General features: G+C 43.0%; 1 protein-coding gene across 11 annotated transcripts in view; it reads left to right on the top strand.

The window, feature by feature from the left end:
- BRMS1 (BRMS1 transcriptional repressor and anoikis regulator) overlaps positions 1-20,559 on the top strand; it is a 350,478-nt gene that overhangs the window by 256,472 nt on the left and 73,447 nt on the right. For all 11 annotated transcript variants that reach the window (XM_086938533.1, XM_086938529.1, XM_086938538.1 and 8 more), the window contains 2 exons: positions 15,197-15,239; positions 16,429-16,555. In XM_086938533.1, coding sequence (XP_086794659.1) covers positions 15,197-15,239; positions 16,429-16,555 — 170 coding nt within the window. The remainder of the gene's footprint in view (positions 1-15,196; positions 15,240-16,428; positions 16,556-20,559) is intronic.

Genomic DNA, 20,559 nt, shown 5'->3' on the forward strand with positions numbered 1-20,559 from the left:
GCCACCCCCTGCCCAGGGCCCATTTGGCACCAGGTAGGCAGGAAACTTAGCTAGTCAAGAGGCATGTTTACTATCAGACTAGTTACACCCCTAAGGTGGGTTACCTGAATTTAACACAAACAGTATAATTCCACAATATTGATTTCTGGTCAAATTAGATGCACTAGGTTAGGGTTATGCCCACTCCCCAAAGGAAGTGGTCATGTAGGGGGTGTAAGCTCACCAAAGGTAAGGTATGTAGCTCATTGGCTACTACGTTACACTTCCCTTTACGCCCTAAATTGAGTATTTAGGTGGCACCCCTTACACCAGGAACTCTGATTCGACTGGCACAAGAAGATGAAGACAAAGTAGAGTGAAGAAGTGAGAACTGAGGAGCAGTTGCAAACCTTTTGATGCCAAACCCTGTTTTCACCTGCCCCAACAATTTCGATAAACTGCCTCGCCCTGCTGCTGTGCATCTGCCAACAAGTCTGGTGGATTGCCAGCATTTCACAAACAAATTGCCAGCAATCTCCCTTACATTGGAGGAGCTACTCCTCTGCAGCTTGCAGCTACTAAACAGAAAAGCCCAGACCACCGTTCTGCCACTCCCAGGTCTCACCGTGACAGCAGTCGCTGCCCAGAAAGAGTTCGCTGTGCTCCAGGAGGTCAGATCTTCTCCCCACCTAGTGAGAAGACGTCAGGACCAACCGGAGCCATATAGCACCAATACCTGGGGTACCGGACCCCTTGCAGCAACCAAAACCTGTCTCCGTCCAATCCGGACTCAAGGTCCGGGCAGCCATCGAGGGACATCTGCACAACAGAGACCCACTTCCAGAGTGACCCAGCTACCCCGTTTGTGTCCCCTCAACTTAGAGACTGACAATTGAGTGCCCATGAGGCACAAGCCCAGCCGACCTAGCCACTTTGCACCTGATCGCCCCAGCATGGGTTCCTGAAAACAGACTGCTTCCTTTCTCCCATAGCCCTCACGAACCAAGCCCCACGTTAGAAACTCACGAACTTGTCCCCCTCTGCAACCTGTTTCTAGGTGGGACCCCTCTTTTGGTGTAGAGCACTCCGCTACCAAACCGACCAGTACCTCTGCACCGGATGCTCCATTGCAGGTAAAGATTAACGGCTGGTGCTTCTATGGACCTTGGCCCCTACCACCTTAAGTCCTGAAGGGGAACCCTGGAAACCGATTGCAAGTAACTGTGCAGTATATGCCTTTTTTCCCATAGGAAAGCATTACCGCATTAAGACTCATCTAAGTGAATATTTTACTTGCCTGTAAAAATTTCTTGGTGTTGAAATGTATAAAAAAAGTAATTTTTCTAAATTGGTCTCTAATTTATTCTGGAGTGTGTCTCTCATTTATTGCCTTTGTTAGTACAGCAGATGCTTAGAACTAACCTCTGATTAGCCTAAGCTGCTTGCCCACACTACCATAAAAGATAACATTTGGGTGTGTTACTGGGCCTCTGTAAACCAATAAGGGTTGCCTTGAGTGTCGACAAAGTGTACCTCCTTTTGGTGCTCTATATAGAGAGCCAGCTTCCTACACTAACCAATCTCCTTCCTGAAGTATGTCCGACAACAGATGGATTCCTTCCATCTTGAAATGTTTGTACTCTACAAACCAATTTGATTCCCTCGGATTTATGATCATGACGCCAGCCCTTGTCCTTCTCCATCAAAACATTTGCACTCCCAAAACATTTAATCTCTTATAAAGCTTTCAGGATTGGCACCTTCAATAACATTTCTCTCACTTCCTTCAATATTTGACCTCTCAGTTCCTGAGTGAACACTATTTCCTTTGGCACCTTCTCTTGAAAAGGAATCTCTGTGGAATCTATCACATAGACTCCTATTGTTTCCAATGTTCCCTCTAATTTTTTTCCTCTGTGTGCGGCAGTGGAGGGTCTCTGTGTGCTGCAACCATGGCTATGTGTACCAGGAACCAGACCACGCGCATGTGCAGAGCCAAATGTCACTCCAAAAGTTTACTTAAAAAAGTTAAAGGATGGTTCTTTTTCACACATACAGCGCCACGTTAAGGGTCTCAAGGCCGGTTTGCAAATTGGATAAACACGCCATGCCATGAATTGGTTACACAACCAAGTACACTTCTGGTTTAGAAAAGCACAAAACTCCAACGGTGGTACCATCATGAGATTTTACTAAATATTCTTAACTTTTGCACTGTTCATTGGGTGGGGAAATGTTTAGAGCCTATACAATATCACATATACACAATAAGTTAAAAAAATTGCATAACTTATTTACAATTTGATGTGAAAGCTACTGAGTAATGTTGGGCTACACCACCAGAGATAGTTTGTAAAACTCTGACATCCAGGCAAACATGGACTGTGGGAGAGGGCTGTTCAGGCACCTCAAGTGGCATCACTAGATGTCTAGTGAAAGTTTTGACTCATCATAAAGTTGCGGAGGAGGTCAAAATGCCTGATGCAAAGCAGGTGAGCCATGCAGATCACAAATTGCATGCAATGTAAATAGATCACTGCATTACTGCTTCTGTCACAGAGTCCCTTTTTGTTACTTGCAGTTTATAAGTTTAAATCCAAATATAGAAAAGTGAGCTATTAACTATCAAAGAGCTGCATGCAAAGTGCAATGTAAGAGTAGAGCCTATACAATATCACATATACACAATAAGTTAAAAAAATTGCATAACTTATTTACAATTTGATGTGAAAGCTACTGAGTAATGTTGGGCTACACCACCAGAGATAGTTTGTAAAACTCTGACATCCAGGCAAACATGGACTGTGGGAGAGGGCTGTTCAGGCACCTCAAGTGGCATCACTAGATGTCTAGTGAAAGTTTTGACTCATCATAAAGTTGCGGAGGAGGTCAAAATGCCTGATGCAAAGCAGGTGAGCCATGCAGATCACAAATTGCATGCAATGTAAATAGATCACTGCATTACTGCTTCTGTCACAGAGTCCCTTTTTGTTACTTGCAGTTTATAAGTTTAAATCCAAATATAGAAAAGTGAGCTATTAACTATCAAAGAGCTGCATGCAAAGTGCAATGTAAGAGTAGAGCAGTATGAATCCCCCCTTCCAGTCTTTCATTATCCCAATGCTGTAAAAAGGTTTAACCTGGGTAAAAATCAATTCTTATTAGTATAGCCAACCCCCAACCATGGTGTTACTTTTTAAATTCACATTGTGTGCTTTTCCAGACCAAGAACCTTTAAACTATACTGTATACCAGTATGGATGACTTGTGACTCCTACAACTTGTAGTCCTCTGTCAGATGTAACATTTCCTATACATTGATTTACACACTATGATTCAGTGTCTCTGTGTAATGTGCATGCAATGTAAAGTGGAATGAGGTAGATTGAGGTGGGGTGGGGTAGATTGGGTGGATTGGAGTGTAATAGATTGGGGTGGAGTGGGGTAGAGTAGTGTGGGGGGGGGTGGAGTGTCGTGGAGTGTTGTGGAGTGCCTTGGCGTGGAGTAGCATGTTGTACAGTAGAGTGGCGTAGAATGGAGTGGCGTGTCAGAGTGCAAGGGCATAGAGCATAGTGGAGTGGTGTAATGTGGAGTATGCATGGTGTGGTAGCGTACTACCATTACAGACAACACATTTTCAATTGAAATAAGCATAACATTTATACCGAAATAGGATAAAACTCCACACAAGCGATAATGTGTGCATAAGCCCTCACCTAGTGTATTAATGTGTTTTGATCATATTCAAATATTTGTTTCCAGCACTCTTCAGAATTACAAAAAGAATTGCTTCATTTGTAGTGATATATATATATATATATATATATATATATATTTTTTTTTTTTTTTAAATCAGCACAGTTTTTTTGTGCTAGGAAAAAAATCCTACACCCTCTCCTCTTACATGGATGCTCAGCAGGATTATTGCATACATTCTCTCACTTTGAAGTTAGAGAAAGAAAAGTAAACACAAAGCCCCCTCTGAAGAGAGAGCTTGACATTTGACCTCTGTCTTTGAATGCACAGCAAATGTGATAAGACCAAGATGTAAAGGCCTGTTTACAGAAAGTGAGTTTGTGGAAGAATACAGTAATCAAAGTCTGGGCAACGGGACGGACAAACTCAAGCTGGACAACCTAAAGCAAATAACGCCAGCAAATAGAAAGCATGAAAATGTGAGTTACAAACCCCAAAGCCAACGGTAAACAACGGGCAGAATGCATTCCGAGGTCAGCTTTCGGATTGTCTCCAAAATGTCTTTAGAAAACCAGACAGCACAAGGCTTTCAGCTAAAAAAATGAAAGCTGGCAGGAACACGACACATTGCTGCAGGTAGGCAGGGACGAAGTTCAGTGACAGACCAGGGGATGACAAGAATGGGCAACATTGCTACAAGTGGGTAGGGAAGTAGTGCAGTCACAGAACAGGAGGTGGCAGAAATGGAAAACCTTGGTGCAAGGGGGCAGGGAAGAAAAAAACTTGCTGGGGTAGAGAATAACAACAGCAGTGAAAGTGGCTGGGAAGGGCGTGTGGTTAGCACTGAACACTCAGGCTACCTTAAAGCAATTTACGTTACACCTCAAGGTTTAGTTTCTGGATTAAAGCTTATTCAGAAGATGCAATCCTTTTATGCAAAACCGACTACCATCAGAGTGGGTGAGGAAAGAGCATATTTGTAAGAGACCAGCATGAATGTCACTTCAATGCACAGTAGCCCACTTTACCTTAAACTATATTTTAGGAATGCAGGGTTCTCTTCCAGGGGATACTCATCAATAGTCATAAGCACTGAATAGTCCCGCCCAATTGCGGGATCCTGGAGCAATAGCCAATAATATGCATGTATCTGCATATATATATAAATACACATAAATACCCATATATATATATATGTATATAGATAATATGCACACACATATACATATGCAGCCTGAAATACATCATACTAGGCTCAAAAAACTGCCATTAATGCATGTAACACTTTTACATTTCCTAAATAAAGACATATACATTACATTATATGATAATGTAAAGAAGAAACACTGCCCTGGGTTTCTTTGAAACACACAACCTTTATTTTCAAAGGTATAAACAGGCAGGATCATAGAGGCAGATTTAGCCTAGATATGCTGCATAGTAACAATTGAAAAACTTGGCGCCGTGCCTTTAAGACCTCCATGAGCCTCCAAGCTCCCATCATGCACCACAGGTGACAGTTAGGTCAGTTCTTTTTTCCGGCTCCTTCTGTGAGGATCCTGGAGCATTGAGCTCGCCAGTTTGTGATATTTTATCACTTTCTTCTGGTATTTCTAAAATGTTTTCGTCTTTACTCGATGTCTTTAATCATTCTTTTTAGTCGTATGTTTTCAAGTGGAAGCGTTTTTTCATGTGGTGTGTTGCTGAAGGTCATGACCCTATCCGAGGTCAAGAACAGGTACTGTTACCATACTTACTTTCTTTGGCCAAAGCAGGTTTACAGTATTCTTATATAAAGGTCCGTCTGGCAGCAATAACAGCATATCGAAAGTCCCCCACTCAGGTTTCTTTCTTTCAAATGCCAGTGGTAAAGGATTTTCTGGAGGGTCTCAAGAAAGTTTATCCACCAGTGAGGGCTCCCTCTCCTCCTTGGGAGATTAATGTGGTTTTGTCCAAATTGATGGGTCCTCCATTCGAATCTATACATAAGGCGTCCCTTCAACATCTGTCGTGGAAGGTGGCCTTCGTAGTAGCTATCACTTCTGCGCGCAGGGTGAGCGAGATACAGGCTTTTTGTTCTACAGAACCATATCTCGTTTTCCATGTGAATAGAGTGGTGCTTCGGACTCATCCGAGATTCCTTCCTAAGGCAGTCTCGGATTTTCACATTAACCAGTCAGTTACACTATCTACGTTTTTTGCTAATCCGAATACTCCAGCTGAGAAAGCTCTACACTCTTTGGACTTAAAAAGAGTTCTGAAATGTTATCTTGATAAAACCAAGAGTGTTCGAAAGTCTGATCATTTGTTTGTGAAATATGGCCCTCTGAATACAGGCTTGTCTGCATCTAAGAGGTCCATTTCTAGATGGATTGTGTCTTGCATTATGTTATCTTATCAGTTGGCACGGAAACAGCTCCCGGGCAAGCCGAGAGCGCATTCCACTAGAGGAAAAGCTGCTACGATAGCAATGCTTAAAAATGTTCCTATTCATGAGATTTGTAAGGCAGCTACGTGGCGTTAGGTTCATACCTTTGCACGCCATTACTGCCGTTATTCTGATACTCAGGCGGATTCTCAAGTTGGTCAAGCATCCCTGAGGAATTTGTTTGGGTAATGTTTATTAGTATACTGTTTAGAGAGACTGGTATTCGTCCGCAGGGTATGGGATGGGCTTGCTACTCTATTCAGTGCTTATGACTATTGATGAGTATCCCCTGGAAGAGAAGGATAAGTTACTTACCTGTAATCCTAGTTCTCTTCCAGGGGTATACTCATCCAAGTCATAAGCAATCCACCCTCCTCGCCGGGCGAATACCAGGACTGTCTATTTTTACATGTTACCCATGCTGTGATTACACTGTTATACGCCGTCCAAAAGAACTGACCTGTCACTGGTGGTGCATGATGGGAGCTTGGAGGCTCGTGGAGGTCTTAAAGGCACGGCACCAAGTTTTTCAGTTGTTACTATGCAGCCTATCTAGGCTAAATCTGCCTCTATGATCCTGCCTGTTTTTACCTTTGAAAATAAAGGTTGTGTGTTTCAAAGAAACCCAGGGCAGTGTTTCTTCTTTACATTATCATATAATGTAATGTATATGTCTTTATTTAGCAAATGTAAAAGTGTTACATGCAATAATGGCAGTTTTTTGAGTCTAGTATGATGTATTTCAGGCTGTATATGTATATTCATATTATATATATATATATATATATATATATATATATATATATATATATATATATATATATATATATATATATATATATATATATATATATATATATATATTATGTGTATTTATATGTAGATATATGCATAATATTGGCTATTGCTCCGGGGTCCTGGTATTTGTCATTCGCTTACAACACAGACCACACAGCTATTCACGTGCTTGGGATCTTACTCCAGGTTTATTGGTAGTCGTGAAACCTTACATGAGTGGGTCAATAAGTCTCCACTCTTGTGGAATAGGTGAAAAGGGCTGGTCATGCCTCTACTGCTAAAAGCCATGGTTTGCAGCTGCCACAGCACTTCACGCATAAATCCATCACAGAAACGGTAGTCCTCTGTCATGATGGAGTGCCACTTGGTGCACCCCCAGCTCAAGGATAGGTAAAGGACATAGCTCCTTATAAAAGGCAGGCCTGGACCGCTGTGCACACGTTAGATCTGCGTAAGATTAGAACCAAAGTCCAGAATACCAGATACTCGTGGGTTACGGCATGCAGGACAGGGGTCACAACTTTGTGCTGGGGATAGTCCATCCCAGTATTCACCCTCTTTCCTACACTCCCTTCCTAACCCGGTCAAAAGATTCCTGAGACTCCTTGAATCTGAAAGCAAGCCACACTAGCCCATCCACCCTAGCCCTCTATCTCCCCATCCTACCTCTAAGCCCTTCCTGCTCCACTGCATTAAGCCTTGCCATGCATCCTCAACTCCAGGTCCATAAGTAATGGCCACCTAGAACATTCTAGACTTAATAACGGGATTCAGGATTGACCTTCTCTTTACAGTAGATTCTAGGCAACGAAAAGACAAAGCCACATGCTCCACAAGCCCATCCCTCCAGCCTACCATATTCTGGCAAGAAGTGGAACCTCTAAGAAACTTTCAGACGTGTATCGCCAGTCTTCAAGAGCCTACCTTTTCCTACCTCTCACTATGTTTATTATCTTCTTAGACTCTGTGCAAATCCCTTCTGTTTAGATGTTCACCTCTCTTGAATCACTTGTCTGAATTGCCATTGACTGCAATAGTCTGTGTATCTTGAGTGACCTCAACCCCTAAGTATCTCACTAGCCTGATCCACTCCAGACTAATCCCTCTTATGTAACGTTAAAGTGTCAATTCTCCGCTCATAACTGAACCACCCAATCGGCTGTGCTCATCTTCGAGGTAACTCTAGCCACACCAGAATCCATTAACATGACAGGAAATCGCCCCCTCACTTGGAGTGATCTCTTCTCCATCAGGTTTTTTCTTAACATCGCTACTAAAATGATAACCTGGAACTATGGGAGAAAAAACTGCATCAAAACTCTCCAGCCACTATTATCACATTCATATTCAAATTTACTAATGATATTTCAGCAGTTCAGTCATTTGGTATGTGAGACCTTCAAATAACTGATGCTTTATTAGACCTCTGGCCTTTCAGTAGCCCACTGCAAGACTGAGTGCTTCTTTAAATAATTGAATGAGTACATGTTGATAACTTAACCTTTGAGAGACAATGAAATGAAATGTACAAGAAGAACTCAAATCTTTGTGTGTGCATGTGTGTTATCAAGGCAGGGAAGCGATGTACATGGTCAAAGCATAAAGTCAGTGCCACTGAAGATTGTAAAATGGCCCTGTCGTGGATGCAGTAAGTGTCCACCAAACAATACACATTCCTGAAGAACTTTGGCCAGTCGACTGAATTCCTTAAAATTACAGCAATATTCTGCATTTGAGAATTCACCTTCCCTGGCATCGCCTATTAGCATGTCTTTAAAATTGCACCGGCATCTCCAGACTCAAAGCCCTACATAGCTACCTCCAAATCAATTCTCACAAAGAACAACTATCACAGCATCTTTCTTTCAAAGCCCCTTGCTTCAGCGTCATTACTAGATATGTCTCCTTCAACGTGCTCACCACCAATGACCTTAAAAAGTTCATCCGACACCAAGACAACCCTCAGAGGCACGCTCATCTACAGACCTCCGGGACCACGCACACAATTCAGCGAAGCCATCGCAGACTTCATCAGCCGTACGCCCTCACCTCCTCAGACTACATCCTCCTAGGGGACCTTAACTTCCACCTGGAGAACAACAATGACAGCAACACCACCACCCTGCTGGACAACCTTGCCAACCTCGGACTCAAGCAACTGGTGAACAGTCTTCTCCTCCAGCAAGCACATCGCCTTCAGCCACACCACCGGACTACACTGGACCGACCACAGCTGCGTCCACTTCAACTTCAGGAGTACCACGACCCACCACCACCCGCAACAGGCCCCCGCAGAAGCCGGAGCAAGATCACCACCGACCAGCTCACCAGCTCCCTCAGCCAGAACCCTCCCACCAACACAACGGACCCCAACGAAGCAACCTGCAACTTCACACGGTGGCTCGCCAACTGCGCCGATGACCTCGCACCACTGAAGAACCCTCCCAGCAGACCCGGCAGCAAGAAAGCCTCGTCTTTCACAAACTAACTCAAAACCTTCAAGAAAAACTGCTGCACCCTCGAGAAAGCCTGGCGCCACAACCAGACTACTGAAAACAGGACAGCCCTCAAGATTGCCACCCGCACACACCACCAGCTGATCCGCACCACCAAAAGGACAACATTCAAAGAACGACTGGAAAACAACACCCACAACAGCAAGGAACTCACTTCAGCATCGTAAAGGAACTCTCCAACCCCAGCGCCTGCAACAACGACATCACACCATCGCAAGACCTCTGTGACTCACTCGCCTCGTTCTTCCACTGCAAGATCGCCGACATTCACAACAGCTTCGGCGCACAGACCACGATCGCAACCACCGAACCAGCGCCCCCCACTACCACCCTCTGCACCTGGACCCCGGTCAGCACCTAAGACACCACCCGCACGATGAACACCATCCACTCCGGCTCCCCAGCCGACCCCTGCCCTCACCACGTCTTCAACAAGGCCAACTCCGTCATCGCACCCCACCTCCGGAACATCATTAACAGCTCCTTCACATCCGCCACCTTCCCGGAGAGCTGGAAACATGCCGAACTCAGCGCCCTCCTTAAGAAACCCACCGCGGACCCCACAGACCTCAAGAACTTCCGCTCCTCCCTTTTTCTGCCAAGGTCATCGAGAATACCATCAACAAACAACTCGCCGCCTTCCTCGAGACTAACGGATCCCCTGACCCCTCACAGTCCGGTTTCCGAGCAAACCACAGCACCGAGACCGCCCTCATCGCAGCTACCGACGACATCAGATCCCTGCTGGACAATGGGGAAACAGCTGCCCTCATCCTCCTGGACCTCTCAGCAGCGTTCGACACAGTATGCCACCGCACACTAATACAGCGCCTCAGCAACACCGGAATCCAAGGGAAGGCACTGGAGTGGATCATCTCGTTCCTCGCCGGAAGAACGCAGAGAGTCCGCCTCCCACCATTCCGCTCCGCGGCCACCAAAGTAATTTGCGGCGTCCCTCAAGGATCCTCGCTCAGCCCCACCCTCTTCAATGTCTACATGAGCCCCCTCGCAGCCATCGCATGCCAACACAACCTTAACATCATTTCCTACGCCAACGACACCCAGCTGATCCTCTCCCTCACCAACGACCCCTCTACCGCCAGAGACAGCCTCCTGTAAGGAATGAAAGACGTCGCAGAGTGGATGAAGACCAGCCGCCTGAAACTGAACTCAGACAAAACGGAAGTCCTCATCCTGGGATCATCCCCCTCCGCCTGGCACGACTCCTGGTGGCCCCCTGTCCTGGGCACCGCCCCCAAGCCAACGGACCAGGCACACAACCTGGGCTTCATCCTGGACTCCTCCCTCACGATGACCAAACAAGTCAACGCCGTCTCGTCATCCTGTTTCAACACCCTGCGCATGCTCCGAAAGATCTTCCGGTGGATCCCCACTGAAACCAGGAAGAATGTCACCCAGGCCCTTGTCACCAGCCGACTGGACTACGGGAACACCCTCTACGCTGGAACCACAGCCAAACTACAGAGAAGACTCCAACGCATACAGAACGCCTCCGCACGACTCATCCTGGACATCCCCCGCCACAACCACATCTCTGCCCACCTGAGAGACCTGCACTGGCTCCCTGTCAGCAAGAGGATCACGTTCAGAGTCCTCACTCACGCACACAAGGCTCTACACGACTTGGGCCTCAAGTACCTCAACAACCGCCTCACATTCTACACGCCTACCCGCCAGCTCCGCTCGACCAGCCTCGCCCTCGCCACCGTCCCACGCATTCGCTGAGCCACTGCCGGAGGAAAATCCTTCTCCTACCTGGCGGCCAAGACATGGAACTCCCTCCCCATCCACATACGGCTGACCCAGGACCATCTCTCCTTCAGGAAACAACTCAAGACCTGGCTATTCGAGCAGTAGCGGACCCCTCCCCTCCCATCGCCTTGAGACCTTAGCGGGTGAGTAGCGCGCTTTATAAATTTGATTGATTGATCAAAGCCAGGGGCACAGCTGCTCTAGTTAGCAGGCTGTTGCCTTCACCACGTCTTCAAGAACAGTCTCCTCTTGACTTCAACACCACTCCCAGTCATAGCCATCTTCAACCTATCCTTTACTGCTGTCAATGTTCCTTCTGACCACTCTCCTCAAGCCAGTATTCAGGGATCAACAGACCGGGCCTGATTTAGAGTTTGGTGACACAAATTGACCTCCGCCTTATTTTAATTGCGTATTCCAATTTCATATCCTAACACACTTGTAATAAGGCAGACAGAATGTATGCCAAGTTGTGATGAGTAACTCACCTGCCAAGCTCTAAATCAGACACATCCAGCTACAGACAAATATCCAATATATCCTTCCTGATCAATCTTATTGAAACTTCACCCTTCACAGAGCTCTCGTCGTTCCCAAAGAAGCCATACTCATAGAAGGCTAAATAGATTGCTACTCTAGGCTGACACCTAATATTCCTTTATCGCCCTCAGGGATGACCTTAAACTCACTGTTGACAAAGATGGAATCGGCACCTCACTATTTCTGGATTACATTTCTGCCTTTGACCCAAAACACCAAAGATACTGCCCGATTTCAGAATTTAATATCCTCTTCTCTATCCAACGTTCTTGCTTGATTATACTTCTCCCTTTTCTCCCCACAAGCAGGCATTCCTCAAAGTTCCACCTTCACTTCACTTCTGTTCAGTGCTCATCTGTCTCCCGAACTCAAATTGTTGAACATAACTCCTTTGCGATTAGGATTACAACAAAAGACAATTCTCATCCTGGGCTTTTAAGCCCTCGCTCCTACGACCAGGAGTGGACTAGTGAATGATGTTCAACTGCCTCCAATTTAACTCCATAAACAAATCTGTATTCTTACACGCAGAAACTGCATCCAGCATTATTTTGCCATCATATGGCACTGGTAACTTGGGCTGCCACTGGCCCCCTCCCCTGATGAGAGAAGTGAGGAACATAGGTGTGAATATAGAGTCCAATCTTAATCCTCTGTTAAATGAAGTGAACTAATCTTCCTTCCTCACTGTAAAGACTTCGATTCCCATATGGCACAGTCCACAATCTCTTTCCTGCTTCTCTGCATAGATTAAGACAGTGGACTTTACTCAGCGATTTCTTTCTTTATTCTATGCAAGCCCAAAGCATACAGACCACAGGAACTAGAGAGCACCTTCATTGTGGCATCCTGTTTTCATATCACTTCTGCCCTTCTAGTTCTATTCTGAAGACTTGCAGCAACTCTTATTTCATGTAAAGTGCCTTGCCTCAGCCTTTGGTCTGTGTGTGGCATGGCACCATTCTTACCAGAAAAAATAGTGCAGCTAAGGAATCTTTGGTTCTAGATTCGACTTCCCTCTGACCGCCCCAAACTTCAGAAAGTATTACTTTGGGGTTGTATCCTTCAGATGGTACAGATAACCAAGCAATAGAAAACTCTCCCAGCAATATTTTAAAAAACAATAACCTGCACAACCACCTGAAGTTTGGAAGAGTTGCTGAGAAGGGTTATTCCCTAACCCCTCACCCTGTCTTCCTCCCCATATCATTTTATTTTAGACTTATTCAACACCCCGACACAGAGTGCTCATCCACCAGATAAACAAAAAATTGTATATTTTTTTAAAGCTCTCCTTTATCTATTGTTCACTATTCTGCTTCACTTACATGCTTAAATTCAGCCTTCGGGAAAGAAGTGCGTACACGTGGGAGCTCCAGACTGAATTTTCTCTCCTAAAGTTCTCATATACTGAATCATGTTACAAAATGTCATATTAAACTAATTATCAAGAAGAGCCGATAGATTTGATCCAAGAGCATATAGTTTCCTTTGATCTTTTCCCATGAATAAGTTACTAACATCAGTTAAATCCCTTCGTAACAATCTGGCTTTACACAATGAATTAGTACCTTGGACCATGTATTTGCTCTGTGGTATTTGGCCCACAAGGCAACTGTGGCATGGAGCGGGAATCTTTATATCTGCTTCGTAAAAATCAGTACGCCGTTGAATTTAGTGCAAAGTTGCCTGTTTTGGTACTAGCTGAAGGCGATGGGAATTTCAGGATGTCTTTAATGTTGGATTTGTCAGTGTACACAAGTGCAATTGGATCGACATGCCACATCGTCTTGTATTCCAGTTGGTAACAGGATACAGAAGATCTGATTTTAGGCCACCCTACATCTTTTCCTGGCTTTTGCACAATCTTCCTGCAATTCTTAAGAACCAGCGAAGCTGCCCCCTGTACATGGATCCGCAATTTGTTAATATACCTTTTATATGCGGATGACCTTGCTATCCTTGACAGGACCAAAGTGGATCTGCAACACTAACTACATTTATTGAATGAATAATATGTTGCTAATAGAGTATAAATAACTGTCAAAAGCCCAGACTCTGGTTTTGTGAAATTTAGGAAAAAGCAGCTGTATGTATTGAGTGGTGAAAATTGGTCACTGTAAGGGAGTACCGCTACTTAAGGGTGACCTCCCTGACCTACAGAAATCAGTGAGGCTATGATTAGTAGTGCCGCCTTGATGTCTAAGGGATGTTTAAAATAATTCCTTAGCCTGTTTGTTGGGTTATCCATGGCACAAGTGTTACAGAGCTCCATAGTCAAGATAATCCCTATTGCTTTGTATGCTTCTACAGCAGCTGTTGTAGGTTCTACCACACAATTTGGTAAACTTGAGGGTTTGAGAAAAAAGAGCCTTTAATGAATGTCCCTGCTGCACAGTGATTCAAGCACTGTGGATTGAGTTTCGTCTCCAGTGGGTCATCTACGTGTTGGAGGATCATGCCCTGGGAAAACATTGAGTGACTGTCTATCTTGGGCTAAAATATATAGGTTAAAGATATTGAGACTCTAAAAACACGAGAAAGCGAAGTGTCTGAAGTGATCCGGTTTTTATTTTATTTTACTGCAGATAATAAGACTTATTTAAAAGAAAATTCATTTCTGAAGTCTGCTTTAGACGACCTGAGTAGCACTGTTGATAAAAAACGTTAACCCAGTGGGTGAAATCGAAAAGCTTGGTGGATATTACCTGTTATCTACCGTTTGTTCTGGATCCTCAATCTGTGTGGTTTGCATAAGTTGAGGCTTGGATTTCTCTTCCAGAAACAAGAACATTAAAATAGTTAACTATAATTATAGAGTTTCAAAGTACAAACTGTTGACTCATCATTTTTTTTGTGTTAAATATTTGATCATATCAATAGTTTTTTTATTTTAGTTTAAGCAACTATTTTGTATCTGTACGATTGGAGCTGCTATAATTTTTCCTTTTGCTTTAATTAGTTCTAGAGATTGTGGATGTTACTATTTAAAGAATGTTGTAAAATATAAATCATTGTAATAATTAAATGGATCAGGATGTAATCGTGTTCAATTATTGTTTGAGGTGATTTGTTTATGACCTGATAAGTCTAGTAACTTTGATTTTTTCATAATAAAAAAGCTCAAAATCTCCTCTATATTTTATTTTTAAAAAGCTGCCATTTTTGCATAATTTTGTTTGAGAGTGTTGGTGATATAATATGAAATAAAATTGACAGTTTTATTCTTTTTACTACATGGCCCAATTAAACTTAATGTCACTCTTGCAAAATATTTCTGTAGAATGTAGTTCTGACTTAGCTATGTTGGGTCTGTGCAGTTAGCTGGTGGTGTGGGGGCTTTTAATTGATGTGCAATATTCCCGTCTGTTTTACATTCTTTGCTGTTCTGTTTGGAACTGATATCTCCTAGTAGATTTTGTTGCCCCATATATCTCAAATAACGCTATTATCTTTGGATTTCCAGGTTAAAGCTGCCGCAGTGTCACCACAGAAAAGGAAATCCGACGGTAAGTACCTCTGCAGATGCTCTTTTTCATGTGTGCAGACACATCTGTAGTCAGTAGATAGTTAAACCTTCATCTTTATATAGTTCATTTAATTGGGCGTTGACTTGTGCTTTGTAAGAAAAACCTAAAGAACAATACCACTTTTCTATTGAGGAATGCCAAATAACTTTGAAGGGATAAATCAAACTTTCACCTGTGCGATACATCAGCCAGATCAGATTGAGGCTAGTACATTACTTGAATGTGATCAGTCCTGCCTCCAATGCACGAGTCCATGACACGGAGAAGAAGGTGCAAGAATGGGAAATATGGTAACTATTTGAGATGAAGAAGCTTTGCCATAGTACTGGTGTTGATTTCCCCATTATCTCTGACATCCTCTGAAATCATTGATAGAAGTTGATGTGGGTTCTTGTATGACACTCGAACAATGTTGATACTAAGCAAATGGATCAAAGTAAGGATTAGTCAGTGGTGAAAGATGCTTTAGAATGTATTCGTTCTTCCAAGTCCAGCAGTCTTGCTAATTAGTATATGTTATTGCATTTGTGTTTTCTTCATAACACCAGAAAACAAGGTAAGCTGCTGAAAGGCAAAGCAGTAATTGAAACTGTTTACCAATATCTGCTAAAGGCATTGACGTCCTAGGCCCTCATTATGAATGTTACCTAATATGGTGCTAGGATTCTGTGGTCCCAAACCTCTGATTACCGCTGTTAACCCTGAAACAAATTCTAGCTATAGTAAGATTTTCCCCAATAAGGTGGAATAACTCTGTGGAACTGGGAATACCGGATTACTTTGCATGAATCCGGGCATGTATCCGATTACATTTTCCATCTGCTCTGAGCAGGTGGAAAATGTCGGCAGGTCTGGCCTAGGACATTATGGCTTAGTTGCCATTATACCGGATTGTCCACCTAAACCACAAAGAGTGATTAGAAAGTTAAACATCTTGCTTCATCGGCTTGCTAAGAAAGTGCTCTTTTGCCATTAAGAGCATCCAAGATTCAACTCAAGATAAAAAAAAATCCTGTGCCATGTGTGGACTCCGGAGCAAGATGTAAAGGTTTTGTCTGTCCGTATTTAAAGCTGTGCCTAGCCTAAAAGTCGATGAATCCAATGTGTTGACTACAGGGACAACATGTTACCTAATGTCCATTAACATAACTATTTGTTTTTGTCCCAGCGGGTTTGAAGACTGATAAGCAGCAGTTTTCTGCGAGGTGTGAAGACGGACAACTACACTATGAAGGCGAGAGCTTCTGTAAGGGACAGAATATTGTGCTGGAGATAAAGGATGAGGCTCCCTCCCAGTAAGTTTTGTTTTTACCCCTTGCCATATTGCAACGTTTCTCACTCACCACTTACTAACTTTACTTTCATATATTGAGCACCGTTTCACTTAAGTGAGTGTGAGTTCTGACTTGGAAACTGTCACCACTTGTTAATGTGAAACAGGCATCAAAACCCCAGAAATAGAAGTCATTTCATGGAGCTTTTAAATCTCTCTTTTTCAGCTTCAAATAAGATCCTATACAACTAGAAACAACCTATGACGTATTAACTGCTCAGCAGGTTAGATCGGATGTTTTTTTTCTCATATAGGTCCAGCTCCAAAATTGTTGAAATACAATCACAGAAAGTAGAGGGAAATCAGTTGAAAGACAAACAAAAGAAGTGTATTATTTGCTGATAATCCTATTGATATGTTGACCATTTTTATAGCATACAATATAGCACTTTGATTCAAGGTTGCACAGCTTAAAACAAACAGGCACATTTTTGCAGCCTAGCTCATGTATAGATTAACATGCACTTCATAATCGTGTGATTGCAAGACATCTGTATTTCCAGTTTAACCAATAACTTGCAAAGCAAATGTTCCAGCTAAGCAACTTTGTCCAAATGTCAGAAGGGGGTCCTAACTCGACCAGTCTGCTTGGACAGGTAGACAAGTGTGACAAGATCTGATCCTTAAGTGTCCCTTAGAATATCGTAAATGGAAGCATTCATCTATTGTATTATCAGCATACAGATGGCTTTTCAGTATATCATTTTATATACCACCACAGAAGGTTGTTTGAGCCCATTAGAAACCGTTGACCAACTATGATAAACCTGCCAATTCTAAAATAAATTGTCTAGTCTGTTGAAGACTGAGATACTGGTTTAGATAATGAATGTTGTCTAGATGATGAAGAAAGGCTGTGTGTGTGTGTGTGTGTGTGTGTGTGTGTGTGTGTGTGTGCGTGTGTGTGTGTGTGTGTGTGTGTGTGTGTGTATATATATATATATATATATTCACTGAAAAAACCATAGGTTTCACACCAGTTATAGTTAGGAATTAGCTTTTTAAAAACCTATTAAATTCACTAAAAAAACCATAGGTTTCACATCAGTTATAGTTAGCTTATAATTTTACTGACATAAAACCAATGAAATTCCCACGTTATAGTTAGTTGGACTCACTATAACTTGCGCGCCTGCAATGCACTGCTGATGACGTCACATATTACATCACTCATGACATGGTCAGTGACATCACTCATGACATCACTGATGACACCATCCAGTGAATGTGTGTCTTTATGAAAAATAAATCTTTTTTATATATGTATTTGTAAAGGACGATGGAAGAATAAATGGTTAAATAAGTGTGTAAATGGATGTTTTTTAAAAAAAAATTGATTGGTTAACTGCCTTATTAAGTGTATCTTAGTGAATACATATATTAACGAGTAATTTTTAAATATTGTAATATATGTATCAGTGTTTCACTTTGTGTATAAGTGGCTGCATGGGTTGGTGACTGACTCACTGTTTGTATGTGTTTTGAAGACAGCATATGTGCAGGACTGTATGGGTGGATGAGTGTGTATATGTGTGTGTTAGTGAGTGAATGCCTGTCTCACTAGTGTCTTTATGAGTAACTACATATGTTTTAAACTTGTATATATGAGCATTGATGTATATAAGTAAGTATATGTTAGAGTGAGAGATTGAAAGAGTTCCTGTTTAAATAAGTATGTGTTTCTATAAGTGATTGTTTAAGAGAGTAAGTATGTGTAAGTTTCCTTAGAAGTAATGTGCTAATGTATGTATAGCTGTATATGCAAATAAATGGATGTTCAATAGTTTATTTGCATGTGTGAGTATGTGTGTGAGTAACTTTTGTAAGACTGTCGGTGTGTAACAGGATGTATATGTGTATCACTATATATGATGAGTGAGAATATGTATGAGTGACTATATAGAACTGTTGGTGTATGAGTGGATGTGTATATAGATGGTGGAATTACTGAATTGGTTATTGTAACTGGTATCGGTATCTCCATTTTTTTGAAAATGTTAGTTTCTATTGTTTGAATATGTGTTTCAAGGGTTACATTACACTGAAAGGAGGTCTGTCAGTCTGTCACAAGGATGGTGTCATCAGTGATGTCATGAGTGATGTCACTGACCATGTCATGAGTGATGTAATATGTGACGTCATCAGCAGTGCATTGCAGGCGCGCAAGTTATAGTGAGTCCAACTAGCTATAACGTGGGAATTTCATTGGTTTTATGTCAGTAAAATTTCAAGCTAACTATAACTGATGTGAAACCTATGGTTTTTTTAGTGAATTTAATAGGTTTTTAAAATGCTAATTCCTAACTATAACTGGTGTGAAACCTATGGTTTTTTCAGTGAATTTCAAACGTTTTTTAAATGCTAATTCCTAACTAGAAGTCTCAATTTGTAAATAAGACTGTTAGCACTCTAGTTGTTCTTTAGAACACTCTGGTACATTCTGTCATTGTGCTACAGTTGGGCTACATCTAGCTGATATTTGGGCTACATTTGTAGTTTTTGGTCTCTGGTGGCCATCTTTGGGCTACATTGGGCTACATTTGGGCTACATTTTGGCTCTAACATGTATAAAGCCCAATGTAGCACAATACATATTTTTCAAAAGTTAATTTTTTAAAAAACCACTTCAGAATAGGGCTACCTGTCCCTACAATTATCCCATTTTTTTTTTGTTTGTTTTTTTGTTTTTGGAACGCTCCCGGTGCGCGCCCCGGGGAGCGCCCGGGAAAGCGTTCTTCTATAAAGCGCTCCGGGGAGCGTCCCGTGAGCGTCAATATCGCGAACGTAAACATGATCGTGACGTATCGCGTAGCCGCGTCCGCGTGATACGCACGGCGTAAGTGCACCCGGAAGTGCTCGAGCGAATACGATCGCGCAACGTAAACATCCGGCGCGCTTATGCTACGCGACCCGGAGCGCGCCCCCGGGCGCGTAGCGTAAGCGCGTCGGGTCATGTGACCTGAAAATAACACTTTTCATTGGTTCATAATAGTTTTGGTTTCATAATGATGAAGCCCTTGGTCTTGTGACCTGAAAATAACACTTCTCATTGGTTCAGGACAGCTCTTTTTCCAAATGATGAAAGACCCCACCTTTTTAGGTCGAGCGACCTATCTCAATGCGCACATGCGCATTGAGAGCGGGAGCTCGATATAAAGGGGCTTAAACAGATGTTTAACTAGCTGGCGATTTGGTGCTGTGCCCGTGAAATGCTCGTGCACAGCATCAAATCGCCAGCCATCTGCCATCTGTTCCCCAGCAGCTCCGCCCCACAAGCTTCCCCCAGCGTGCGCTCTGGCTCAGTCGAGCCGCACTCCTCCCACACCTCTCACACACAAGTGAAGCTTCACTTCAAAGGCCCCCGCATTTACATTTCACTCGTCTCTTGTATTCTCTCACTCGCACGCTCAAACACACACACATTTACTCTTAGCCTCCGTGGCACTCTCGTTCTCCCTTTTGCATGCACATTTTTTTTTTGCTCTCAGCTTTCATTACTCTCTCTGCTGTTCCCCTTTTTTTACTCTTTTTCTTTCAGTCACTCTTTCCGCAGCCTATCTGTCTTCATGACTGTCTCTGTTTCTCTCTCATATTATGCCCATCTCTCTCTCTCGCTCTGTTTTTCTCTCTCAAACACACACGTACACGCTCAGAAAGATGCTTGTAAGCACACGTGTAACTGCAGCCTGGACAACGAAAAACTTCTGAGTGTGGCCAGACTATGCAAACTTTGTACAAGTGCAGGGAATTTTGCATGAGCTTTTTTTGCATCGACCTTCTAAGTGCAAATATAATATTTTCACAGATGGATGGCTGCACAAAACGGGCTTCTGCAGCAATCCGTGCAAATGTGTTTGCATTGCTCATTCTGTGCAGATTTTGGTGCAAGCATTGCAGTGCACAAGTGCCATGGTACTATGTTGGTTGTTCAAGGGTAGATGGGTTCAGATCTTCGTTTCGGTCTGC

Source organism: Lissotriton vulgaris, chromosome 9 (genome assembly GCF_964263255.1).
Source record: "Lissotriton vulgaris chromosome 9, aLisVul1.2, whole genome shotgun sequence".
Lineage (NCBI taxonomy): Eukaryota > Metazoa > Chordata > Amphibia > Caudata > Salamandridae > Lissotriton > Lissotriton vulgaris.